Source organism: Macaca fascicularis, chromosome 7 (assembly GCF_037993035.2).
Source record: "Macaca fascicularis isolate 582-1 chromosome 7, T2T-MFA8v1.1".
NCBI classification, from domain to species: Eukaryota; Metazoa; Chordata; class Mammalia; order Primates; family Cercopithecidae; genus Macaca; species Macaca fascicularis.
In genome coordinates, this window is record NC_088381.1 from 57,918,091 (window position 1) to 57,945,945 (window position 27,855).

General features: G+C 46.2%; 1 protein-coding gene across 10 annotated transcripts in view; it reads left to right on the forward strand.

The window, feature by feature from the left end:
- Positions 1-27,855, forward strand: part of ARNT2 (aryl hydrocarbon receptor nuclear translocator 2) — a 203,601-nt gene that overhangs the window by 57,214 nt on the left and 118,532 nt on the right. For all 10 annotated transcript variants that reach the window (XR_010588193.2, XR_012415246.1, XM_065548283.2 and 7 more), the window contains 2 exons: positions 11,369-11,582; positions 16,165-16,378. Coding sequence is in view for 8 of the 10 variants with exons in the window: in XM_065548283.2 (XP_065404355.1) it covers positions 11,369-11,582; positions 16,165-16,378 (428 nt within the window). In the remaining 2 variants the exon portion in view is untranslated. The remainder of the gene's footprint in view (positions 1-11,368; positions 11,583-16,164; positions 16,379-27,855) is intronic.

Consider the following 27,855-nt stretch of genomic DNA (forward strand, 5'->3'; position numbering starts at 1 on the left):
CATGCATCTCATTACTTCCCACAGATTCCCAGAGTCTCCAAGTCCATAGTAAACTCTCATCATGCCATACACTTTCCTCCCCAAAATCTTTTCCTTCCATCTTTCAGCTTCTGCTTTGCTTGAAACAGTAGAGAGGAGTTGGAGAACATTTTGGTCACTAATGACCTTGGAGTTTCTAATCAAAACAGGACATGAGTTTCAATAACAAAAGCATACGTTGTTTTCCCGTGGTGCAGACAGAATGGCAGCTTGGACATCCACCCATTTCTTGGGATACATTTTAATAGCAGGGTGTGCTTTCTTGCTGAAATGGAAAGAAGGGCACATACTTCCCTGCCCCAGTTTGCTCTCATTGTACACAGCCTCCCTCTATGAGGAAACAATGACTTTGATTCCTCCATGTCAAAATTCCCCTTGAGATAACATTCCATAGCATGCTAACCTCAGGAAATGATGATTCCTGGGGCCTCAAAACATAAAGAGGAAGAGAGATGAGGAGTGACGTTTGTTTGACATTGAAAAGATCAGTGTCCGTGATGAAATAATAGTGCAGGAGTACAAAAAGCTCTTGTATTAGGCCCAATCAGTAAGAAACAGAAACTCTACACTCTGGGTAACAATCTCGTGAGCCTGTCTGTGAGTTCGTTTTTATACAGTCAAGGTTCAAACCCAGGCATCTATGAACCATATCGCTTCCCCTGTGAAAAATAAGGAAGATAGGATGTGTTTCCAGCATGTGCTGTTGCTAATAGGAATGAGTTTGTAAGACCCCAGAGGCCACTTTATTATGTCACATAGGCTTAGCTGCTGGGCCCTCAGTGAATGGGCTCGTGGATGCATCTGAGCTGCTCAGCACTAGGAGAGATGACTGAGTCCACCCTCATCCCTCCACTTTGCTGTGACTGTGGCTGCTGTCCAGGGGGGGAGTGGAGAATCTGCTTCCAATTGGCATGGAACACCCCAGTGCCTCTCCTGTTGACTTTGTCTCTTCTTACAATCACACAACGGAAGCCCCTTCATGTGAGGCCCTGGAAGAGATAGAGGCTGCCTTGTGAGCCAGTGCCCACCGTAGTTTGCTGACTCAGAATCTAGACAGGGTGCTGTGCCATGGTTTGTGTCTCTTGATGTATGTGTGCAATCAGCTTTTCCAGCTTTTCGCAAGGGGGCTTCCAAGTTTAAAAGTCCTGCCTATCATGAGACCTCATGTCTCAGTTTTTAATTTGGGAAGTATGGTCACAGTCACAAAGGAGCGCCGTTACAGGAATTTGGTGTGGTTCCTACTTTAGCATAGCCAGGCGCGTCACAGCAGGCCTTAGATGCAACAAAGTAGTAGATGTGAAGTTGCCACTGCTGTGTGACCTCAGGTGCACACACACACAAGCACGCACATGCGTACGCCCATACGTGCACATGCATTCCAGGATCCCGCCTGCCAGTGCCAGAAATGGTCTCAGGCTTGCTTCACCACATCCCAAGGCCTCAGCTCTTTCTCACATGTGGGATTCATGCCGTTCTGGGACCTGTGATATGCAGAACGTGGCTCTGCCTACATTCGAAGTTTCCTTCCCCCACATAAAGTCACGGGGACCTGGGGGACAGAAGCCAGACTACAGTGGGCTGAGGACTGATTGGAAGATGAAGACATGAAGATATGTGAGAACAACTCTTTGAGCAGTTTGGATGTAGATCAAAAAGGAAGGAGTTCCGGGAGGGGTACTTTGTAAGGATGGGAAGACAGTGAGTGCATCCATGTGAGGAGGGGAAAGAATGGGATAGCCAGAGATTTGGAAGGCTCAGGAGTGAGGCTGGGGAGAGATGGGTTCAGAGGATGAGGAGAGAGACCCAAGCCCACAGAAGGGAGTACTCATGCTCCAAGGCAGAAGGAAGGAGCTGCGGGTGAGGCCAAGTGCGAGGCTGTGGGTGTATCAGAAGTGGAGGTGTTAATTCTCGTGGCTTCCGTTGTCTTGATTAGGTAGGAAATGGAGCTGTGTGCCACAGGTGGGAAGAGGCTTGCTATTGTGTGGCAGAGCGAAGTTTGGGGTGGCCCTGGGTTGAATTCACAGGAAGGAGGCTAACTGAAGACAGAGATGTAAAAACTTTAGACCCCATTTGAGATTGTGTACCACCAATGTGAGGTGGCGTCATTGTGTATAAGTGCAGTTTCCCTCCAGCAATACCCAGCGGAGTGGATACAGGCGATGCAGGCTTTTCTCAGACTCAGGGTTGAGAATTAGGGCAGGTGCCATGGAAGGACAGGAGTCGAGGTGGTTAAGGTATCGATGAGAGGGTGGTTGAAGAGGCCAAGCTGTGGGTCCAATGGCAGAGGGAGTGAAGGGCAGCTGGGAGTCCGGAAGAGTGAGAAGAGAATGAAGGATGCCAGGGACGGGAAGTAGCAATGCAGTCCAAGAATAATTCTAATTTTGTGGGAGTTTGAGAGGGCTGGAAAAGAAGGAAGTTGTGGTCAAATAGTGAGAAGCCACCACCATGGGAGAGGCTGGCTGAGGTCTGGTAGAGGAGGCGGAGGTCAGTCCTGGGGGCAGAGGTGTGGGGACAGATGGGTAGGTGTGCATCACCCCCTGCAGAGGCTGTCGTTGGGGGTGGTCTAGGGGCAGGGGCTGACTGTGTGGGTGGGCAGTGGTGATGATGATGAAGAGCCTAGAAGGTGGCAGAGATGGATGGCACGAGTTTCAGAGAAGGCCTTTCTGCCAAGGAGGTGAAAAGGAGTGAAGTCGCAGAGCCAGCCTTTCTTCCTGGGCTCAGCTGAGAAAGCAGCCTCCGCTGGGAGCACTTGGCTTGACCTCACTCTTGGAATTCCAGTTATCAAGTCACTGATCCTAACAGCAGGTAGTGATAAACCCTGTGTCTTTGGAAAAATGCTGATTACACTCCAGAAAGTGTTTCTCCAAAGATGATCCTCCTGGGCAGCTGGTAGTGGTGCCGCACCCTCCTATAGTGAGGTCAGCACCAGTCCCTCCTGGTTCCTGTGCCTGTGTGGATGGTCTTGGTGTGCCTGGGAGGCAGACACCAGTCCCGCCCAGCATGTCCTGCAACCTTACACTCAAGCAGAGGCCAAAAGCCTTTTCATCAGTCTGAGTGGTTCGGGGGCATCTTCCTACTTTAACGGCCCCTTAGATGAACATTTTCTAGGAAGTCCCAGGATACCTTCTCGTACCTGCAGCTGGGGTCAGCTGCCACCAGTACGTGGAGGCATCTTAAATATTGTTTCACAAGGGGCACTGTCACATCCCAGAGCTGCCATCTGTAGGGTCAAAATTATACACCCGCTCATCAAGTGCCTTACGTGTGTGAATGTATGCATAATGTTTCATTAAAACAAAGAGAGGAAACAGTCCTAACTGTCTTTTTATGTTACATTTACAACTTGGGGACAAACAAGTATGCACTCCTCAAACTTTAGTTCTTGTCACTGTGTATTATCTGTGTATTTTTGCTCCCTTCAGACTCATTCTGCACCCTTTCTCAAAAGACCCTAAAGACCTTCCAAGGAGTTCTCATATCTGTTACTGAGGATTCGGCTCCAGTGCTTGGAGCCTCCTAAGAGCTTGGACTCAAAATCCCTTATCGATGGGCTTCCTGGCCTCTCTTTAACCTTTTTTAGAAATGGCTGTAAGTGACCCCGTTGACTGTTCTTTGGTGAGATTGTAGCACTCGACTGCACCAGTACAAACTTATGCCTTATATTTTGTAGAGTTAGACAGTGAACCTCTAAAAGTAAAGATACTCGTCCAGAAAAGCTTCTGCAGAATTGACCTTTTGTTTCTCATCACGCCCCTTTTGGTACATCCCTTTTGGTTTTGTGTGGTATTTAAGCTTGTAGGCACTTTCCCTGCTGGCTTTACAGGTTGTGGTGATGTTTTAGTTTTAATCATTCCTGCTTTGTGAGTAGGTATCATGACCAAAGCTCTGTTGATAAGGAAAATATGCAAGGTAGGCGTGTCCTGCAGAGATCTTTCCTGGCAGAAAGAAAAGAAAACTGTGGGTTTCCAAAATTCTTAGTCTGAGCATCTTAGCCTAGAGAGTGGGTTACTCTGTTTCCAAGTGAGAAGATGCCTAAAGTATTTCCAAGGCAGAGAGGGTGAACAGGCAGCAGCAAGGAGTGCCCCTTTTTTCATCTGACCTGATCTTATCAGTCACCATGTGTGGGACACACTGGATGGGCATGTGAGGTCCTTGTAAAGCAGGAAGAGATTCAGCCAAGCCTTTCAGATGTTGCAGAGCAAACCCCAAGATGAGCCCTTCCAAACTTCCCATGCCTCCTCCCTGCCTCTACAGTCTCAGTTTGTATGAACCAGACAAGAGTTGCAGATAAGCTGAGTAGAATCTGGTACAGTGTTGCCTATGAGCAACTAAAGTCCATGTTGCTTCAGTGGGTTAGGGTTACGGCTCGCGTTAGGGTTAAGGTTAGGGTTAGGGTTAGCACACACTGGAATGAAAGATTTTGTAGGAGGGGGTGGCTTTCTAACACCATGCTAATATGGATGGGTGAGTTCCTTTTTTTTTTTTTGAAACGAAGTTTTGCTCTTGTTGCCCAAGCTGGAGTGCAATGGTGCGGTCTCAACTTACTGAAATCTCTGCCTCCCGGGTTCAAGCGATTCTCTTGCCTCAGACTCCCGAGTAGCTGGGATTAAAGTTGTGCACTACCATGCCCAGCTAATTTTTTGTATTTTTAGTAGAGACAGGGTTTCACCGTGTTGGCCAGGCTGGCCAACCTCAGGTGATTCGCCTGCCTCAGGCTCCCAAAGTGCTGGGATTATAGGTGCGAGCCACTGTGCCCAGCCAGGGTGATTTCTTCATACAATACGTTTGGCTCTCATATGATGGACCTGCACCTTGATGTGTTTCTTACCATTTTTAGCTAAGCTACACCCTTCAGTTTTTCTGCTAGAGAGATTAACCTTGATTTGAAATGATAGTGCCTGAATAACACTAGAGGTTTTTGGAGAGAGAGGAGGAAATCAATTCTGGGATCTTAAGTAGTCCTGAGCTGTGTCTGTTTGGAAGCTGCTAGGCATATTCTTCTCCCATGAAGCTTTAAATATATTTGCTCCACAGTCTCTCCAGGCATTCTAGCTCTGAACTAGGACCAGTTAGTACTCTGCTGGGTAGAGGTGGTGAGAGAGAGGCAGCAGGTGACTGGCAGGCCTGGTCCCAGTCCTGGTAAGTCACTTTGACCCTTGGAGCCTCAGCTTCCTCCTCTGTAGGTAAAGGAGGTATTTCCTGATTGGCGGGTGGGGGGTGGGTTGCAAGGATCGATTGCAGTCAGTGCTGAGAGAGTGCTTGGGAAGCCATAAGTTGCTATAGAAACATGTAAGATGTGTGTCTCACTGGGAACAGGGATTGTCAGAGGTGCTGGGCCTGGGCCCCTGCTTGGGAGGATCTGGGCTTCTCAGACTCCTCCCTGTGTTTTGTGTGAGTCTTGTATTCAGCCTGGACCCATACAGGTATCTTGTAGTTGCCTTGCAGAAACCTGGGCCTTGGATGGCTTCTGGGGAGCAGGATGCCTACCTCCTTCTCAAGGAGAGAACAACCCTCTGCCCTTTCTGGAGCAGCCTCAGAAGCTGGGAAAACTGCCCTACTGAATATGCCTCAGCGGGCCCTCTCTGCAGGTATCTGACCAACCTCCACGGGGCTTCCTGAAGTGGCTTTCCTCTGGCCTTCATGGCTCTTACAATGCCCTGCAGCGCTGCCCAGGAGCGACAGGCCATGAAGGATATTCCTGGAAAGACACAGCCTTCCTTCCCGAGTGTCAGCGAGGTGGGGCAGAGCCAGCCTGTGCCTAATACTGCACCAGAGGCTGCTGACAGTTGAACAGGACTCGTGTGTAGACCCCCACGCAGCCACTCTTGGTCTGATGACTCCCCTGGGCTATCTCTGAAGGCCAGGTGGTATGACCTATGCAAAGGGTCTCTTCCTACAGTTCTGACTCCACCCTGGCTGGTCAAATCTCACGGAGAAATCCCTAGTAGGGGGAGAAGGGGATTGATGCTTCCTTTGCTTGAGAAGTGCTGAAGCCATTTACTGGAATTGCAGGCAGAAAGCCTTGTTTGTTCAGTAACTTGAGCCATGCACAGTTTGGTGAACTGTCCAAGAGCAGAGGTTATCACTGTTTGCCGGGTGAATTCTGAAAAGGAAAAAACTCCTGGTGACCAGTCTTCCAGTTCTGGGGCAATCTGGGGAAATGAGCACAAATTCCGCCCTGAGTGAGGCCTGTTTCCAAGCCCAGTGGCTTTGAGAGTGGCAGCTGCTTGGTGATGCTTATTCTCAGCAGGTCTGTGGTTGGGACCGCTGTGGCCTGGAGAGGGGTATGGACCTCAGGAGGTAGAAATGGAAGCCGAGAAATCGTGGAGAAATGTGGTCCTGGTGCCATCTGTAGCAGGGCTGCTCTACAGACCTTCCACATGTGACCCATGTAGCTCTGAAGCTGGCAGTGAGTTGTGATCAGTCGTATTATTTCAAGTGCTGACTTCTCAAATTTGGACCATGGCAGTGTAGGTGGCCTGGCTAGAGCTAGAGTTGGTCATATCTCTCAGAGTATCTTGCATTGGCCCACCTGCTGCCTTGAGGTGCCCACACCTGATCAACCTGACATGAGCAAAGAAAGGCTGCAGAAGCACTTAGGTTTACGTTGTGGCTCCTCTCAGCCAGGCCCTGTGCGGGGCCTTTCAGTGTCCCATTGAGAGGTGACAACATGCTAAAAGCCCTTGCCCTCGGCGCCTCCTTGGCCTCGGCATCCACTCTGGCGGCGCTTGAGAAAGCTCCAAAAGCAAGCCCTGGGACCTGAGCAAAATTTGGAGGCATTATTAAACCTGGCAACCTTAGTTTTCTATAATAGGGACCAAGAGGAACAGGCCCAAAAGGAAAAGTGAGATCAGAGAAAGGCCGCAGCCTTAGTCATGGCCCTCAGACAAACAAACCTTGGTGGTTCAGAGAGGACAGAAAAAGGAGCAGGCCAATCACCCAGTAGGCTTTGTTATCAGTGTGGTTTACTAGGACACTTTAAAAAAGATTGTCCAATGAGAAACAAGCTGCCCCCTCGTCCATGTCCACTATGCCGAAGCCGAGGAGGCGCCAAGAGCGAGGGCTGCTAGCATGCTGTCACCTCTCACCAGGTCCTAGGGTTCCTGAGTATTTCCCTAGGACTTTTTCACAGGGAGCTCTCCCCATCACACACTCTCAGCATCCTCTTCTGACCTTTTAGTGTACAAGGGAACCACACAGGGATTGTGTCTGTACCTGCTCACTCCCTGTTGCCCCTGCTTGTCTGTGGGCTCTCTGTCCTGTCCTGCACCCATCTCCAGTACCCAGCGCGGTAACTCCCAGACTCGAAGTATGCTCCAGGTGTACCACGTCTGCAGTGATCAGGGAGTGCCCAGCATGGGGCTGTCTCATTCAGTCTGCTTGCTCTGGGTCTAAGGTTCCCTTCCCATAGAAGACAGGAGACTCAACTGCTGTCAACAGTTAAAGGATGCTCTTTATTGAGATCTTGTAAAATTCTCCTTTTGTGTACTTTAATTAAGATGGGTACCTCACTGTTCAGATTAAACTTAGGAGGTCCCCATTAGGAGCAGAGTTGGAAAAGAAACACAAGTCAGTGTGCAGTTAGTTGAACCTCTTCTTTCTGTGCCTTGATTTCCATAGCTGTGCTCCTAGAGCCAAGCTCTGGGTCCTCTTAGCACAGCAGAGGTGTCTTTGAAGCTGACAGCTCTACCTGTGTCCCCAGCTGTTAATTCTCTGGAGTCCTGGTCCTGCTTCCCTGTACATAGGAGTTAATTTCTTTAATGATGCTATCAGTCCCAAGCAAGCATGTGGGGCACATGCAAGTCACAGATACCAGGTTCACAGGCTCACTCCTACAGCTCCTCCAGGCAGACCCCAAATTGTCCCCTCACTCTGGGGAGGAGATGGCCTTGCCCCAGCAAACATGGTCTTGGAGATACGTCCTTCTGTATTCACAAGATGGCATCATCCCGCCTGCCTTGATGAAGGCTTCAAAATGAAACTGTACATATATATGTGTATGTCACTTATCAAATCTTGTTGCTAAGTAATTGGCAGCTGTCAGTCATTTTGACATTCTGCTGGTAACTCAGTATTATTTCATAAAATATAAAGTGCTTGGAGCATTTTCTGGACTAGGCAATGAATACAATCAGTTTTTAAGCCGTTGCACTAAGGCTATCTTCTTCACACACCTTATCTCGCAGATTGGGTTCACAGAGCACTGTGGTGAAATTGCTTTAGATCTCAGTTTAAGAATCACATGAATATTTTCTTGCCTGCAGAATATTTATAAAGCAAGATGGTCTGTGCCACTATGGGACAAGCTCTTTGGATAGTAGTATTAGAAGCAAGTGTGCGTCAGCCCTGCATTGAAGCAGTGGCCACAGTGACCAGCTGAAGGATTTGGAGACTCAGTGGAAGGGGCTTAAGGGAGGGCTCTGGTTTGTATTTTGAGAAACATCAGTCTGGCCACAACATGAAGACTAAACTGGAGGGTGAGGGTGGAGAAAAAGGCTGGGAAAAGGTGGTTGTTGACAAGGAGAAAAGTAGTGACAGCAAGCAGTCAGCATGGAGTGGAGAAGGTGGGAGAGAACCAGGAAACAGCTGCAAGAGCTTTGACACTGATGGAGTTTTGAGGGAAGGGAGCAATTCCCCGTGTGCTGAATGGAAGATAAGTAGGAATGGCTATTGCCTGGTGATATTGAGGGGTAGGGAGCAGCTGACACGTGGTTGGAATAGAGGACGGGGCTGTGGGTGGCACCTGATGAGGGAGATCCCAGAAGTCGGGCTGAAGAGTTGGAATGCAGACTCTAGGTGGTGTGAGTGTATGGGAGGAAAGCCGGTTCTCCAGGGTGTCTGGCGGGAGAGTGCGGGGCAGTGGGTGCAGCCTGGGGCCTAACTCATGCATGTACTACCATCGGCAGCCAGGGTGCTTCCCAGCATCTTCCAATGCCAGCAGCCCCAGCCAACTGTCTCTGTGTTCCACCAACCCCGTCGGGCCTTGATGAAGTGCAGTCTGGCGAGGCGGGGGGCTCACCCTCCTCTGAGAGCTCCTCCAGACCTTTCTTGCTGCACTTGGTTGTCTCGTCACAAGCTCCTGGCTAAGGAGTCAAATGCAGGAGATGCTGGTGAAGACCCAGTTCAGGGTGGGCTGCCACCACTCATTTACCTGCTTCAGAGTTTTGGAGAGAAGGAAAAGAATTCCTGTATCTCCTCCAGGGAAGGGTTCCTGAATGCACTAAAGAACTCAACAATCCGTAACCAAATCCCCCTTTTTCATTGCTTTCTTTCTTTATGATTGCCCCGCCCCAACCCATTCTTCTCTGGTTACCTCTATCTACCCCCCAGTCAACAAGCCCTGCTTGATTACGCAGGAGCCATTTCTCCTGGAGAGTATATGCCCCTCCCTATCAGAGTGGCTGTGCTCTGTGGACCAAGGGCATTTGTGCTGGGACTGGTGTTTCCACCATTCCAGTGGGTTGGCTGCAGAGTTATCCTTTGTGGCTGGGAGGAGAGCACCAGGCGTCAGGAATTTCCCTATTGGTCCCAGCCTCCATCTCCTCCTCCAGGGCCCGTCTCTACCCTTCCATCTAGGCCTGCCTCCTCACCACCCTCAAATGCTTCTTCCCAATTCCAGGCCTTTATTTGATCCTGCTGATCCCCTCCCCAAAGTAGACCTCCTCTACTTGCTGACAGGTTAGGCCCAGCTCTCTCCCAGTTCCTCCTCCCTACCCCTTCCAGCACCCTCAGCTCCAGGATCACCATCTCCTCTTTGCTGTTGTTCTCTATTGTGGCTTTTGCTTTCCACCTGCCTTTTGAAGCATTTAATCATACTCTGCCTTTCATTTCCACTATTCAAGGTGTATGTTTTATCTTCATAGTTAACCCCCCACTGCTTGAGGACAGAGTTGGGCATTCCTTGTTTTCTCTACCACTCCTCTGCTCATAGGGTCTGGAAGGTGCACGGTGGATGGCTCAGGTCGCTCTGCAGTGACCTCTACTGCAGTCTCACTTCCCCTTGGTCTGTGTGTTCAGAGGCCCTCAACACGTGCTACTTGGTGTCATCAGGGCTGACTGGCATGTCTGTTCCCCAGTCTGGGAGGCTGGGCTGTTAAGTTCATTAATACATGCAGTGTTTGGAGGCAGCCCTGCCTGAGTTGTTTTTTTCTTGCCCTTAGTGTCACTCTCATTCTTTGAACACCAGTGAAACCCTAAATCCTGCAGCAGACGTGGGATATATGTTAAGATAATTCTTTTATCCCAAGTAACAGCTTTGTCTTAGAGTCGTTGAACTGGGTTGGCTGTGACTCCTTCAAGCCTAAAGGTAAAAAGCCTGGGTTGGAAACATTCTACCCTCCCTTCTGCTAGTTTTTTATCGTAACACACCACGGAGATTGCATTCAGTAATTCCTTGGCAATGTGTTTTTATTTTAAATTGGTTATTTATTGTTTCATAAGCCAGGGGTGTACCTGTTCTGTTACTATGCTGCAGAATATGTGTTGGGCATAGAACAAAGGCTTATTCACAACTTTAAAGTAAATTTATAGCATTATTGGTCTGCTTAGTGACACAAAGAATGGCAAGGCTATATAGTACTTCTTACTGCAAGATATAATATGTAAATATTATGTATAATATGTTTATTACATACTTATATTTATATATTACGTATTTATATGTAATAAATATGAAAGATACAACATGTAAACCACATATTGAAGCAGACAGTAACCACATTTGTGTGTGTGCACGTGTGTATATCCATGTACAGATTCATGTATGCACCCGTTGGAGTGCAGTGGTGTGATCTCAGCTCACTTCAACCTCCACCTCCCAGGTTCAAGCAATTCTCATGCTTCAGCCTCTCAAGTAGCTGGGATTACAGGCATGCGCTACCATGCCCAGCTAATTTTTGTATTTTCAGTAGAGACGGGGTTTTACCACGTTGGTCAGGCTGGTCTCAAATTTCTGGCTTTAAATGATCTGCACACCTCGGCCTCCCAAAGTGCTGGGATTACAGGTGTGAGCCACCGTGCCCAGCCCTCATGTCTCAATTTTTTTGTGCTTACAAAAATACCTCAGGCATATGGGAGTAATTAGAAGATTTTGCTATGTATTTAGAGATTGAGACTATAGATGTTTGTGCTTCCAACATATAGATGTAAGAGCTTGCTGAGGCCTCAAAAGGTCCGCTTTGCCCAATATTCATTCAAAGCACTCAACTGTTAGGTGTTAGCCCCTAGTTCCTGATGATTTGGTGTTAATGGTTTTATCTCACTAGATAGTAATCCCTAATCTGATACTTCTCTTTTTTCCCCCTCTCCTGATCTCGTGCTTTCTGGAAAGAGAGAATCATAGTGAAATTGAAAGGCGCAGACGGAACAAGATGACTCAGTACATCACGGAGCTCTCCGACATGGTCCCCACGTGCAGCGCATTGGCTCGGAAGCCAGACAAGCTCACCATCCTCCGCATGGCCGTCTCGCACATGAAGTCCATGAGGGGTACAGGGAACAAGTCCACCGATGGCGCGTACAAGCCTTCCTTCCTCACAGAGCAGGTACCCTGGTCATCACATCACCATTGGAAAGGGGGAGAATCCCAGCATCACCAAGATAAAATAAACTATGTGGGGAACCAGGGCTCAAGGTTGAGGAAGGAATGAAGCCAAGATGTTTTGTTTCCGTTTTTTTCTAAGAAGCTGTGTTCAACAGAGGGTTTGTCTGATCTTTGGGTCTTCTGCTTTTATGTTTCCCATAACCTTAATGAGATGTCACTCAAAAAAATATATTGAGCATCTGAACATCGTGCTCAGCACACTGACACAGGAAGAAGTTAGTAAAAACACTGTGTGCTGGAATCATGCTGATATAATCAGCCTATGAAAGTGATGGTATATGAAAAAAGCTCCACATCACTGATCATTAGAGAAGTGCAAATCAAAACCACTATGAGATACCATCTCACTCCAGTCAGAATGGCTATTTCTAAAAAGTCAAAAAGTAACAGATGCTAGTGAGGTTGCAGAGAAAAGTGAACACTTATACACTGCTGGTGGGAGTGTAAACTAGCTCAGCCATTGTGGAAGGCAGTGTGGAGGTTCCTCAGAGAGCTAAAAACAGAAATACCATTCGACCCAGCAATCCCATCACTGGGTTTATATACAAGGGAATATAAATCGTTCTACATGAAGACATATGCATATGTATGTTCATTGCAGCACTATTCACAATAGCAAAGACATGGACTCAACTTAAACGTTCATCAGTGACAGACTGGATAAAGAAAATGTGGTACATATACACCATGGAATACTACACAGCCATATAAAAGAATGAGATCAAGTCCTTTGCAGGAACATGAATGGAACTGGAGGCCACTATCCTTAGCAAACTAATGCAGGAACAGAAAACCAAATACTGCATGTTCCCACTTGTAAGTGGGGGATGAATGATGGGAACACACAGACACAGAAAGGGGAACAACACACACTGGAGCCTCCTAGAGGGTGGAGGTTGGGAGGAGGAAGAGATCAGAAAAAATAACTAGTGGGTACTGGGCTTAGGATCTGGATGATGAAATAATTTGTACAACAAATTCTCATGACATGAGTTTACTCCCTTGGCAGTATGTAACAAATGTGCATGTGTACCTCTGAACTTAAAATAAAAGTTAAAGGAAAAAGACAGTGATGGCAGCAGTAGTGATAATAGTGGCCGGGATCAGAGCACTTAGCTGGCCGGCATTTCTGGGCGCTGGTGTGAGTCATAGGTTTCTGTGAAATATCTCATTTACTACTTACTCTAGCCCTGTGAAGAAGCCATTGTTATTTAGCTCTGTTTTATTGATGAGGAAACTGAGGCTTAAAAAGAGTCAGCAGATTGCTCAGAGTTAATTCGCTGCTTAGTGGAGGAGCCAAGATTGGATCCAGTGAAGACAGGCTGGTAGGACCCCAAAGCCATATTTTTAACACCTACACTAGTCTTTGACTAGTTGGCAAGAAGAAACACATAAAATGGCTAGTGAGGTCATATTTTATAAGTGGATTTACATGAGCCAGAGGCCTGAGTTCAGGGTCTTTGTATTTCCATGCGCTGGTCATAGGGCAGGTTGGCAAATACTCTAAGCTTCAGTGTGCTCATCCTGTGAAATGAACATAAAACTTTTTGCTTTCCTGTCTCTAAGAGCTTTTGCAGGATAAATGAGATGATGGATTTGAAAGCGCTTCATTGTATACAGCAGAATGGGGTGGGGGGTGTTGCGGGGGAGGTGAAATGATACAGTTGTCAGGGCATGCAGTTAGGAAATGCAAAAGTATGTAGAATATAGGGTCCTAAAAGTAATGGAGGATTTAACAAGACACAGCGTGTTGTCAAGCTGAAATAGAGTGGTAGAGTCCTGGTGTTATCAAGAGGAACTTCTGAGGACAGAGACAGTATTGGCATAGAAAGGAGCCACAAAAAATACCTAGAAAGAGGGGAGCAGAAGAGATTTCACAAAAAGGAAACAGTGTACACAGAATCTCAGAGGCAGGAATGAAAAAGATTTTGTTGGGAGACAGAATGGTGTATTCTGTTAGAGCCGAGACTCAATTTATGTCATGGAAGTTAGGTTTAGATAAAGAACAAGGGAGGAGGAACTAACGTTTATTACTGTCTGTTCTGTGTTAGACACTTTAGCAAGGACTTCACCTATTTGATCCCTTTTTAAATCATCCCAGTGGTCATGGGAGCCCCCCTTGGCAGATGTTAGGAAGGTCCAGCAGTGGTAATATCTGCCACCTGGAGGACACAAACTGCTGGTCAGGGCAGGAGCTTCAAGCCTCATTTCCACCTCTGTAAAAATAAATGCAGTGATAGCTCCCAGCTTGTATGGTTGTAGTGGGGAAGGCAACAAGCATAGACTGTTTAACATGGGCCTGAGGTATAATGAAGGGTGAATAGCTGGTAAGTAACAGACAGAAATTATTAAGCACTGTATAGCTGCTAGAGTCAGTTTTTTGTCTATATTTTTTTAATCCTCACCAAAAAACCTACAGGGTCAATGTTTGAAATAAATCTCATTATCTTTAAGTGACTGAGGATCATGAAAGTGGCGTGAAGAGAGAAGGCAGCTATGCAGGTCAGATGAGCCGTACCTTTGTCCTCTCTCAGCTGCTTGGATGGTGATGATAATGGTTACATTTATGGAGCACCTACTGTATGCCAGGCCCTTACTAAGTCTTCACACACAGCATCTCATTTAACCTTGCAAGAGCTCACTGAAAAAAATTACTGAGGGCGTGAAGTAACATGCCCAAAGTTGCACAGCTAAGTGGGAGAGCCATAGATGATAGTCTTCTTCTACTCCAGAATACATGCTTTTAACCGTGACTGTTTGTTTTCTTGGAATGTAGAGGCTAGTTCTGGATTCAGGGCATAGGAACTTGGTAGTGATGGATGGTCTCCCAGGAAATAAACATTAGGGAGGAGGGTGGTAAAAGAGGGTCCGTGATGCACGTGGGGCTTCATCCCATAAGACCTCTCCACGGTCTTTGCAAACTGGACAAAAATGTGAATACATGAGTAAAGTCATTTAGCCTCCACTTCCTCTCCTCCAGTGACAAAGAATTCTGTACTTCCCCAGACATCCTCTTCCGCTTTTAATTCTCTTACAGCTCTTTCTATTGGGAAGATCATCCCAAAACCGAAAATAAAAATGCTGACCGAATTCCCTGAACTAACTAAGCATCTAGGTGACACAGAACAGCAGAAGTGCAAAGCAAGAGAAATGGGCAAAATAAACTTACCCTTAAAAAAATGTTTGTACCAACTGCTTCTGCCCTGGTTTCCCAGGCAGAGGATGTTAGAATTCCTCCCCAGCCAAGGGCTTAAACACATTTACAAAGCTCCCTGGGTTCTGCTCATCAGCACATCAATATTCTCTAGCCTCTGGGTCCTTGTACCCTGCTCAGGGACTGGGATTTGGGGCGCCAGACTCTCCACCTTTTGCCTCCACTCTGCTGGCTGTCCATGTGCTTTACAGTGGGGTTTTCACATAAGATTACATTCAAACAAAGGATTGCCAGCAAAAACTGTTTGCCAGCTGCTGACCTAGAAGGATACCTTTGTCCTCTGGAGTCTGAACAGTACTTGAAGTGGTTGGAAGGGTGGCCATGGATTACAGTGTCTGGGGAAGACTTAGTGCCTGGCTCCTGCAGGCACAAAGCCCATTTCATTCAGTGGCAAAGGGCTCCTGAGCTTGATGTGAGAATAGCATGGGCAACTATGCGTGAGCTGCCTTTAGGCACTACAAAGAAAAGACATCTCGTTTTAACAAAGTTGATTTTGCCCCATCCACGTCCTTCTGAGGATAATATCAAGGCTTCCTGCTGCCCTTTCCTTGATCCCAAACAGCTTCCTCCCTGCCTTCAATGACAGTCATGACCCCAGTGAATCAATGTGAGCCCAGGGTTCATGCTCCTAACCTCTTCTCACTGTAAAGTGATATGGATAATGTATTCCCTGCTGCCTCCCAGAGTTACTCTGAGAGTCTTTTGAGATGATGGTGATTGTTGTCAGTTCTGGAAATCTGACAGAAATGCAAATGTATAGCCAGTGCCAGCATTCAGCTCAGAAATACGGGAAGAGAAAAGGAACAAGAGTGTACTTTCAGCATGACAAGCTGTGGGTGGGGAGACATGTAGTCTCTGTTGTTCTCCCTCGTCACCTTCCCCTTCCCCTTCCCTTCCTTCTATCTAGCACCTTTTGTGCCAAGCACTATGTGTTGCACCCTTCTGCGCCAATTACATGACTACAGTTTCAATATGTGGCGAAGCTGTTCATGCCTCTGGCAGCCCAGCACCTTCTGGTGATCATTCATTGCTCTCCCATCCCCCTAGGCTGGAAATTTTCTCTCTCCCCAACAAAGGACTAATAAAGACAGGGCTAATTGTATTTACAGCAGCTGTATCTTAGGGGTGGTGCAAGCTTTGTGCATTTTTCTAGCTTATTTTCCAGTAACAAAGCACTCGTTTCCCAAACTATTCGTGTATCAGAATAAATATGCAGATAAAGGAAATTGAAGGTTGCTTTCCCAATAAGAAAGTTTAATCAGACTGTGTCTGCCAGTGTATTGTGCCAATCATAATCTTTTCTTTATAGGAACTGAAGCATCTCATCCTTGAAGCAGCTGATGGATTTCTGTTTGTGGTGGCTGCTGAGACAGGGCGAGTGATTTATGTGTCTGACTCCGTCACCCCTGTTCTGAACCAGCCCCAGTCAGAGTGGTTTGGGAGCACACTGTATGAACAGGTGCATCCTGATGACGTGGAGAAGCTGAGAGAGCAACTGTGCACCTCAGAAAACTCAATGACAGGTCAGTGGAGCTCCCTTTATGAGGCTGTTTGACTCTAGAGGAAATTCTTGGTCAGGCGCGGTGGCTTACGCCTGTAATCCCAGCACTTTGGGAGGCTGAGGAGGGTGGATCATGAGGTCAGGAGATCGAGACCATTCTGGCTAACACGGTGAAACCCCGTCTCTACTAAAAATACAAAAAACAAAAAATTAGCCAGGCGTGGTGGCAGGCACCTGTAGTCCCAGATACTCTGGAGTCTGAGGCGGGAGAATGGCGTGAACCCAAGAGGCAGAGCTTGCAGTGAGCCGAGATTGCACCACTGCATTCCAGCCTGGGCAATAGAGTGAGACTCTGTCTCAAAATAAATAAATAAATAAATAAAATAAAATAAAAAAACAGTAATCAGGCCAGGAAGCTGGAGGCCATAAAAAGCTGCTTAAAGGTGAGGGAATATATTTGACTTGGCCTGTGTGATAGCTTCATTCATTCGATAACATTTAAAAATCCATTTTTAATACATCACCTTTTTCTGTATTTTACTTGCAATTAGTGTACATTACCACTAGAGGTTGTCGTTGATATATTAGCCAGATCCCTATGCCCTGTTTGAAGTTTATGCAGTAAGCATGTGATTATCTGTGATCCTGACCATAGACATTCATTACCCAGGCCTTAGTTACCTGAAATCTAGTTCCTTATTGAAACGTTTAAATACAGTCAATTCTACTCATACATGTTTCTAAAAAATCACTGCAATATACACAATCATGCAATAAAAACTATAGGGCTTATAGAGAAAAAGTGGTTTAGAAGCACAACACTCAATAATTTGTCAGATAAAAGCAAAAATAAAAACCTATTATAAATGGTAGCACACCTTTAACATTAAGTGGTTAAGAAATGTATACATCTTACCATACATATGGCAGTCGAGTTTGAAAATGACCTAAAGTTTGTTTATGGAGGTGGTATCTGAAGGTGTGGTCATTTGTATGTTATTGTGAAGTGGTAGGAGGAAAGTCACCTGAAATCAGACAGAGAGTTTTAACTGCAAATGTGGAGGAGTGTGGCTAATAACACACTGTGGACCCAGAGAGCTGACTGATGTCTGAGGTATGTGAATTTTGTGTATTTCCATGTGGCTCGGTTCAGCTAGGCACAACCTTTCTATGTTCATTTAGTTTTTCTTACAGATAGGCAAACATAAAATTCACATTATGCTCAGATTGTTCCTTAATTTGTCAATTACATTGAACAAATTTGCATTGTTGAAACAAGAGTTGTAGAAGTGTTATACCAAAATATTTGCATTCTGCTCTATGACAGATATATTTGTGTTGTCATTCTCCCTGATCATATTGTGAGCTGTTGTATTCTCACTTACTTTTGTGTCTGCCCACAGTGCTAAACTCAGTACTTTGCCCATTGTAGGCCTTCAGCAGAAGCCTGATGAATTAGTGAGTGTGTTGTTTATTGTGGTCAGCCTAGGATGCCATAACAAAATACCACAGAATGGGTTACTTAAATAACAGAAATGTATTTTCTCATAGTTCTGGAGGCTGGGCATTCAATGTCCTAGTCCATTTTGGCTGTTATAACAAAATACAATAAACTGAATATCTTTTAAGTAATAGAAATTCATTTCTCACTGATATGGTTTAGATCTGTGTACTCACCCAAATGTCATGTTCAATTGTAATTTCCAATGTTGGAGGCGGGCCCTGATAGGAGGTGATTGAATGATGGGGGCGGGTTCACCTGAATGGTTTAGTACCATCCTCTTGGTGCTGCTCTCATGATAGTAAGTGAGTTCTCACAAGATGTGGTTGTGTATAGTACCTCCCCACTCTCTCTCTTGTTCCTGCTTCTACCATGTAAGACACCTGCTTCCCTTCACCTTCTGCCATGATTATAAGTTTCCTGAGGCCTCACCAGAGGCCAAGCAAATATCAACATCATGCTTTTTGTACAGCCTGCAGAATGGTGAGCAAATTAAACCTCTTTTCTTTGTAAATTACCCAGTCTCAGATATTTCTTTATACAATGGGAGAACAGACTAATACACTCACAGTTCTAGAGACTGGGAAGTCCAAGATCAAGGCACCTTGGTGTCTGGCAAGGGCCTACTTTCTGGTTCATAGATGTTGCCTTCTAGCTGTGTCCTCACATAGTGGAAGGGACTAGCTATCTGTCTGGGATCTGTTGTATAATAGTACCTAATCACCTCCTAAAGGCTCCATCTCCTAATATCATTATCTGGGAGATTAGAATTTCAGCGTATGAATTTGGAGACAGCATAAGCATTTAGTCCATTGCATTCAAGATCAGTATGTCAGCAGGTTTGTTGTCTCCTAAGGCCCTTCTCCTTGATTTGGAGATGGCCACCTTCTTTTATTCTCACAAGAATTATAACCAGCCTAAGTGTAGGTCTCTCCTCTGTGTGCATGAATCTTTTGTGTCTCTCCCTCTTCTTATGAGGACACCAGTCACTAAATTAGAGCTCACCTATATGATCTCATTTAAGCTTAACGATCTCTTTAAAAGTCCTGTCTCCCAAATACAGTCACATTCTGGGGTATTGGGGATTAAGACTCTAACATACCAATTTTAGTGGGGAACACAATTCCACCTATAATAACACTTATGATAAGACTGAGTCAGATGTTGCTAAAAGTGAGGGGTGTACAGTTGTTTTGGAAGGATATTAGTAATTTTCTCAGTGCTGATGATCCAAGATGTATAAAAGGAGGAAGAGGATAGAGAATTAAGGTGTAAGGATAGCGTCTTTTTCTCCTGGCAGTAAGCTTTGATGTGCTTGTAAAACAGCAATGCTGAAATAGACTCAGAAAGACTCCTTCTGCTACCCCATTCTCCTGCCTGAATTAGCAAACTCCACATAGAAATCCTAAGGAAAACACCTTATAAAGTTAAATATTTGGGAGGGATGTAAAAGGGGAAAAACCAACCAACCAGGAAATGTTGGTTTGACAGCTGAAATCACCTTCTCTGGAAAGTGCTGTCTTTCCCAGACTTCCATATGTGACCACAGGATGTGGCTTTTGGAAACCCAGTCAGGAGACCCAGCTGGGGAAGCTGCCAGGGAAGCAATGGTCAAGGCAGGTCAGGCTCTGGCCAAGGGTATAGCCAGCTGGTTCATCAGAGTTGGATGGACATTTCTGTCCCTGTGAAGTCTGAATATGTGTGGAAGAGTTTAAACAGGTGATGCAAACCACATCTGAACAGAAATGTCCTCGGAGTGGACACTGGACTGTGGCAAGGCAGCCAGAACTGGTGCAGTGGAGGGCCTCCTCCAGGATGCTAGAGAAGACCCTGTGAAAGGTAAAGAGCCAGGCCTCTGAGCTCACCTATGGGCCAGGCCCCTCTTGTGAGGAACAAGATGAGGCTGGAGAAGTGGGTTCTTATTCTTAGGGTAGAAGAGAAGACAGGGTCTCTTTCACAGTTATAGGGTATGATGCGACTTTCCTAGAACATACAACAAACCCTTGTTGATTCCGTGGGGGAGAGCTTGGAAGAGCTCTCTGAAACTGGGCTGCTACTCAGACAGGCCTTAGGGTTTTCCTGGTGCTCAGGACAGGACTGGAGTATGTAACCAGCCCAAGCATAGGTATAATTTTAAAATTGTATTAGAAAGCCTCAGGTGTGGCATAATGCCTTTATTTATTGGACTAGAATCTCTCAAACCCTCCTGTCCCTGGACTCATGTGGTTTTAGGCCTGGTAAGAGGTGACATGGTCCACTATGGGAGAGTCAGGGTAGAAGAGTGTTGAGGCGAGGCAGGGAGCCAGACAAGGACTACTGGAGTGGGGGTGGCTTAACTAGGGCAGCCTGACCTCCTTTCCCAGTGGAGTTTCCCTCCTCTGAGCCTCTCTCAGTGGTGATTCAATGTCTCATTTGTTGGACCTGCAGGGTCACCTGTACTGAACACGTGGAGGTTTGTATGTGCACGGGGGAGGGGACAAGAACCCTGATTTCAGTGGGGCCTGCAGACTCCTGTTGGCTCAGGGACCCCAGAAAATCAATTTGGTTGCAAAGAGTTGCAGCATCTGGAGTGATGGTGATGGTGGAGTTCTTTGTTGAATTAAATTTTTTCCTAGCTGGAAAGGTGATGATAAAGAGTGGGTGAAAAGTTATATACAGTCTCCTTAGAAACATCATGGAGTGATGTGGGTCAGTGTCATGATCTGACTTGTCTGTGAATAAAACTAGCATTTGTCCACATGGAGAGAGAATCGGTGAAGCCTTACCATACAACAGTGACACTGCTAGTGGAAAAGTGCTGGAAAGGGAGTTGGGAGCTCCCTGCTTTTGTTCTGGTTTTCACTTTGTGATCTTGGCAAGTTCCTTTCTTCTCTGACCCTCATTCTCCTCATCTTGACCCGAGAAGTTTCTAAGGCTCCTTCCGGCTCTGATTCTACTCTTTTGTTCAAGGCCTCATCCACCAATGTAAGAAATGGAGGCAGACTGGAGGAGGGGGACTGGTGAAAAACCCAAGAGAACCTATCCAAAGGCTCAGGGCCATGAGTCCAAGCCCCTACTGCCTGCTGCTCAGGAGACCTGCTCTACTGCGATGAGCAGCACACACAGAAGAGGGGTGGCATTCCTTTGGAAGCTTGAGAGCCATGCAGCAAGTGTGTCCCTTCTGCAGGACCTGAATCAGCAGTAGTTACAGGTGGACACCACTAAGTGCTTTTACTCTGGATCACCAAAAGAGGAACCTCACTCTGCTCAAGTACTTATTTTGACAGGCAGGCGGAAGGGATTGGCTATCTCAAGCTGAGGAACTGGATACACACCGGGGAAATCTCTCCACAAGCAATGCCTGAGGAGGGCCGAACTTTCCCTTTGTAGGAGTGATTGGGATGTTGAGGACTATGAAGATTCTAGGGACCTCAAAGGGCCAGTTAGGGGAGCCAGCATCTTCCAGAGACCTTGCTTCCAGAAAAGAGAGGCTGTAAAACCAGCCTGGATTTAACTGACAAAACCACCTCCCAACTGGCTTGAGTGAAAAAGAAATTGGTGTAAAGGGGCACCACTGGCCTCAGGCATAGAAGGATCCAGGTGATGAAACACTGCTAACGAAAGAATAGTCAATCTTCTTGATTTGTGGATTTTATACTGACAAATTCACCTTCTAGCCAAAACTTACCTATGACCCCAGACATTAATGCTCATGGAGCTTTTGTGGTAGTTTATGGACATGTGCAGAGCGGCAAAAAATTTGCATCACTTGATATACAGGTTTCCAGCTGAGGTTGGACAAGGTGACACCCCTTCTGCCTTGTTTCAGCTCATACTGTGAACAAGTATCCTTTTCATGCTGTGTTTGGGGCCACAGTTTTTGCATTTTGGGGATTTTTCTTGGTTACTTCACTGTTTAAAATGACCCCTGAGTGGTGTGCTGAAGCCAGTGTTCTATAGCTCAGGATGGCTGTGATGTGCCTCACAGAGAAAACAGGCATTTTAGATGAGCTTTGTTTGGCTGTGAGTTCAATGTCAATGAATCAACAGCATATGTTAAATAAGGTGTCTTTAGACAGAAACACATATAAAACAAGATTACTTATTGATCAGTTGACAAGAACGTTATAAACAAGAGGTGTGCAGACCGAATCCCCTAGAAGCAGTGGTTCCGTATTTGCTAATTCAGTGTTCACAGGAACTCTATAGGACATATACCTCGAATAATGAGAACCAACTGTATACATATATACTCTATGTACTATATATACTATATATACTATATATAATGTATGTCTGCTAGTCTATATATACACTATGTATGTATAGTCTATGTATATATAGTCTAAATATAGTATATATAGACTGTATATATAGTACATATATACACACCATATATACACACTATATATACACACACACTATATATATACACATATATATACATACTATATATATACACACACTATATATACACACACACACACTATATATTCTCTCTCTCTCTATTATATATTTATATATATATATATATGTTTCTTTTTTTTCTCCATCTCCTGGCTTTGCTTTCCTCTGTGCAGGATTGATTCTCAGGAAGGCTCTCCTCACATGACAACAAAAGTGTTTACTAGATGTGTTGGGCTTATAGTTTCCTGACTCCCAAAGCACCAGCAGAAACAGGGTGCCTTTCTCCAGTGGTTGTAGCAGACATCTTGGGCCTGGCTCTCTTGGCTCTTTTTGGTCCACCTGCCCTGCTCTTGGCTGATCCTGATGGCCAGGGAGACTCTGAGCTAGGATGTGAGGTCAACCTACCTCTCCACCCAAGGCACTTGGATTCAGAAAGAGAAGATTCCCTCTTGGAGGAAATAAGGTGCTGTCTGTCACTAAAACAAAGAAGAGATGGTGGGCAGGCAGACAGCAGACAGGCACTGGCTGGCCCAGGAGAGCTGGCCTCGGTGGTACTGGAGGAGCTCCTTATGGGGAAGGATGCGTGTTCTGCAGAATGGAAAGTGCCTTTTCCTCTCACCAGGAATGCTGGGATGTTTGGGTTACAGGATTCTGAGCAGAAGATGGAGCAGATGTCAGGCATGGAGGTGCCGGAATCAGATGAAAGTGGTGTCAGAGAGGGGCCACAGAATTAATGATCCTGGATATCTGAGTGGCCTGAGCCCCAACTCTCTGCAGGGAAGGAGAGGACCTGATGAGAGGCCCAGGGCATTCCAGGTGATAGCAGAGCCTGTGACTGTAACTGGATATGCCCAAGAGGTGGGGTTCAGAAAGCAAGCAGGGAGCAGCAGAAGCAGCTTGGCAGGGGCCGCCCAAGGGAGCATGGAGTGAGCGGATTCTTTATGCCTTCCGGTGGCCTTTCCCAGGTTCCCTCCTGTGGCTGTTGAACTCTGGAGAACCTTGATCCTGGTGAGCAGAACTGGAGGTGCCTTGTGGGTGACCTCAAGCACTGCCCTGGGTGGGGATCGCCTGGCTGTTCTGGCTGGGAAGCGGATGTGGACAAGCATAACCACGGACTCTTCAAGACAAGGTTGATTTGGCCTGTTTCCCCTGTGTCATACTTCCGTGGCTCTGTTTCTGCTGGACTCTTCCTGCATTCAGAGAATTGGGTCAGCATTTTGGTTCAGTGTAGAAAATAACTTCAAAATAGAGCTGTCCAATAGCAGAAGAGGGTGCAAGCAAAGGCCGAGCACTTGTTAGTTTATTCATTTATTCATCCATTCAACAAGTACCTGCCTTGCATGGCTGTAGAAAGGTTATGTAGGATGCAGCTTACCTCGTGATCAGCCTCTCCTTCCCCTATCTCCTATATGTAGGAGTCCCCAGCTGTTGTTGAATGAACGAATCCCCATTTGCCAACCATTCCGGCCCAGATTCTTTGTGATAATTTGTAGAGAGCCTGAGCCAGGTTGGTCCCCAAGGGATCTGGCTGGAAAGTTCCTGTGCATGATTCATTGTCCCAATCAGCTGTGATTAAGCTTTCCTGTCTCCCTGAGAGCTTCATGGAAATCCAGAGATATTTTCAGCCTTGGATCACAGGATTTGGCTAGGCTGTGGTCTGGGCACAAATAGCAGCTCACGAGAACAGCTCACCAGGGAGCCATTTTCAGCCAGCTCTGCAGCTCTGCTCATATACCTTTCATCAGGCTGCATTTCCATGAGAGTTTAAAGATGGTGGATTCACTGAAGAGTCTCCCTGCCTGGGAGAGAGGACATCTGTGGAACACTCAGTGCATGTTGCATTTATTCTTCTCATTAAACCATCACAGCTGTGTGGGTGGCTCACACCTGTACTCCCAGCACTTTGGGAGGCTAAGGCAGGAGGATTGCTTGTATCCAAGATTTTGAGACCAGCCTGAGCAACATAGCAAGACCTTACCTCTACAAAAAATTTTTTAAAAAAATTAGCCGGGTGTGTCAGGAGGCTGAAGTGGGAGGATCCCTTGAGCCCAAGAGGTCCAGGTTGCAGTGAGCCATGATTGTGCCTCTACATTCCAGCCTGGGTGACAGAGTGAGACCCTGTCACAAATAAACAAATAAATAAATACCATAACAGTGAAATATTAATAGCTATAATGCATTCTTTTACTTTTTTTAGATATAGGATCTCACTACATTGCCTAGGTTTGTCTCAAACTTCTGGCCTCAAGCAATCCTTCAGCCTCCTCCCACGTAGCTGGGACTACAGGTATGCACCACCATGCCTGGCTAATTTTTAAATTTTTTTTTGGTAGAGACAAGGTTTCACTCTGTCACCCAGGCTCAAGTGCAGTGGCACAATCATAGCTTGCTGCAGCCTCTCTTGAGCCTAGGAGGGGCCCAAGCATTTCTCCCACCTCACCTTCCCCAGTAGCTGAGACTACGGGTGGGTGTCACTGCACTTGGCTAATTTTTTAATTTTTTGTAGAGATGAGGTCTTGCCATCTTGCTCAGGCTGATCTCGAACTCCTGGCCTCAAACGGTCCTCCCATCTCAGCCTTCCAAAGTGCCAGGCTTATAGGCATGAGCCACCGCAGCTGGCCATCTTGCATTTTTCTAGCACGTTTACCTATTTCAGTGGATATCAACCCTAGTTGCACATTAGAATCAATCACCTGGGGAGATTTGATAACTACACTTGCCCAGGGTTTGCGAAGGGAGCTAGGCACTGGTGTTTTGTTAAACCGTCCCAGATGATTCTGATGCACAGGAAGGGTTGAGAACCATTTGTCATTTGGGCCTCATCAAGGTCCTATGCATGGGGATTATTGGCCCCATTTCACAGGTCAGGAGCATGAGGCTTGAAGTTGCTGAGACGTTCTCAGGGTCACACACCTGAGGCCGAATGGCTGCTACAAAGTAGAGCTCATAGTCAATGCCAAAGAAGCTTATTGCCTTTGGGGCATCTTGAGACAAAAAAGCCTTGGCATGACCCAATATCCCTGGGTCACCAGGAGCCAGAACAGTGTTTAGTAGGGTTTGGGCATATGGTGGTGAATGGCATGAAAACTCCGAGACTGAGGCTCACATGCCCAGGGGTCTCTAGGATCCTGTGGAGTCTAGTGGAGCACTTCTCAAAGTGTGGTACTTAGGCCAGATGCATGAGAATCAGAAACTCTGGAGGCCCAGAGATCTGTATTTTTATCTACCTTTCAAGTCATTGTGATGCATGTTAAAGCTTGAGTACCACTGACTTAGTGAAACCATCCTGGGACTTCATATCAAGTCATCTGGATTGAGTCCACTGTTATTCTTGGCTTTGCCAAGCTCTTTGATCTCTGAGCTTAGCTTTTCTCCTCAGAAAGATGGGGGATCTATGACTTTGTGAAATGTCTTATTAATTATAGAACTCCATGCACATGTTTATTTGAGTTTACTTGGGAGGTAAACCCTGGTAAAATCTGTTAAGTATGTTTCATGCGTATGCTGCACTTGCATCCATGAAGTGCAGGGAGCTTCTTAGAGATGCAGAATTGCAGGTCCCATCCCAGGCCTACTGAATCAGGATGTACGTTTTAATAGGATTCCCCAGGAACTTATATACTTAGATGCACATTATAGTTTAAGAACTGCTAAACTAAAGAATTTAGCAAATAGTGATTGTGCTGGGGGCTGCTTGCAGCAGCCTGGGTTGAGGGTATCCTTTAGCAGCTGGGACTGGCATGAAGTGATGGGATCTGCCCCCATGACTCAACTGCCCAACTTGTCTTTGCACAGCTCTCAGGCAACCAGGCCTTGGTGGGGAGCAGCTAGAAGTGTAGCTCTGGGAGTTTGCTGTCCCCTCTATGCTTGCTATCTAGGGCAGGGCTGACTAGGCACGGGAAATGTATATGGCAGCACAGCAGCCTGTAGCAGCCTTGGGAACCTTGCTGCACAAGCCCATACATCCCCTGCTCTCCACTGGGGTCAGCACGAAGTTTCCAGGTTCAGCAGGCGGCATCCTCCACCGTGGAACAGGAGGAGAGCGAGGAGCTGGTAGCGTGCTCATCCTGTCACCCTGGGAGGACCCAGGCTAGAGCAGGAAGAAAGCCAGTTATACATGATGCCGCAAGGGACAGCATGCACCTCCTGGAACATGTGTGCCTGGGAAAATAGCTGCCAGTTGTCAACATGCAGCCTCAGCCTACCCAAAGCAGCTGGGCCTTCTTCCTGACACTTTGCAAAAGAGGGCAAGGACAGACTGTTGAACTCAGCTATGTGGTTGAATCCTTCAGTGGAAGAATGTGAGGCAGATAATTGGTCCCACAGGGGTCCTGTGAACTATGCAGTCCACCCCTGGGGTGTCAGTTCTGGAAAAAGATGGTCCATTTCCAAGTGTCAGTCATGAAGGTAACTTCATAAAAACTGTACTTTCAAATATATAGCTTATTTTCTTTGGAATACCCAAACTTAGTCTTTGGACTAATGCCAGAATCTGAATCCTGAACACGTTCAGTCCATTTCTTGCTATATTAGGTAACATAGATAAATGTGGCAAAAAAAAAAAAAAAACAAAAACAACTTGATTTGATCTCGACTCAACTATTAACACTGTTATTGAGTTTCTGTTGTTTGAAATAGAAATAAAGCATTTTTATGGCAAGAAAAGCATGTTTATTTGACTTAGGCCCCTTGGAATTTGCCCAGTTGTGTAGTAAACACTTAAAAACAAAGCATTTAGGGGTAAGTTGCCAGAGGTGCTTGGTAAATGCACGTGAGAATGAAATCTGAGAATTGCTTGCTGGTTGTTTTTTGTATCTTCACAGTGACTTTCCCACTAGAAACCTCAGCCTCTTTAGATCTGTTATCCCAGATGTTTCTTTGGAGCCAGTTCAGTTCTTTCTCGTTGTTAAATATTTATACAACCTGCCTGTTTTGCTTCGCTACATGCATAGCATGGCTGATGCTGCTGAACTGTTTGTGTTTTTTTCCTCATATTTTATGTTGAAAGATATTCCATGAATCTGGACAGATTTCCAGCCCAGGCTGCTGGGTTCATTATCGCTCTTGTGTCACAGCAGATAAAGGAATCAGAGTGGTGCTTTTGCACACATTGCTGACTCTGGCTGGAAGGCTGGCCTCCCTGCACAGAGTGAGCTCTACCAGCCCTGTGTGCTAAGGAGTGGTGGAGGTCGGGGGAGGGGGCATAGCGGTGTAGGGAGGCAGCAGGGGAGTGGAAGAATCCCTGTACTTGGAGTCAGATGAACCTGGTGACAGTTACAGTCCATGGCCTTTACCTTGGGTGAATGACTTAACCTCCCTGAGCCTCAGTTTTCTCGCTTGTAAATGCAGACAATAATGCATCTCCTACAAAACTGCTTTGAAGCAGGCATTCAATGACATATGGGATAGTATTAATGATAGTGTTTGGGAATTGTAGAGAGTTCATTCATCTTTTTTAATTACTGCAAATTCCACTTAAACAGTCCTATAGATCAGTGGTTTCCCAAACTTTCCATCTTGCCCTGCTTTGTTTGTCTTCTTAGCTCTCTAAAATGTGTCTTAGGATTTTGGTACTGTTGACAAGGGAAGATGGGTAGGCCCTGATCTTTGTT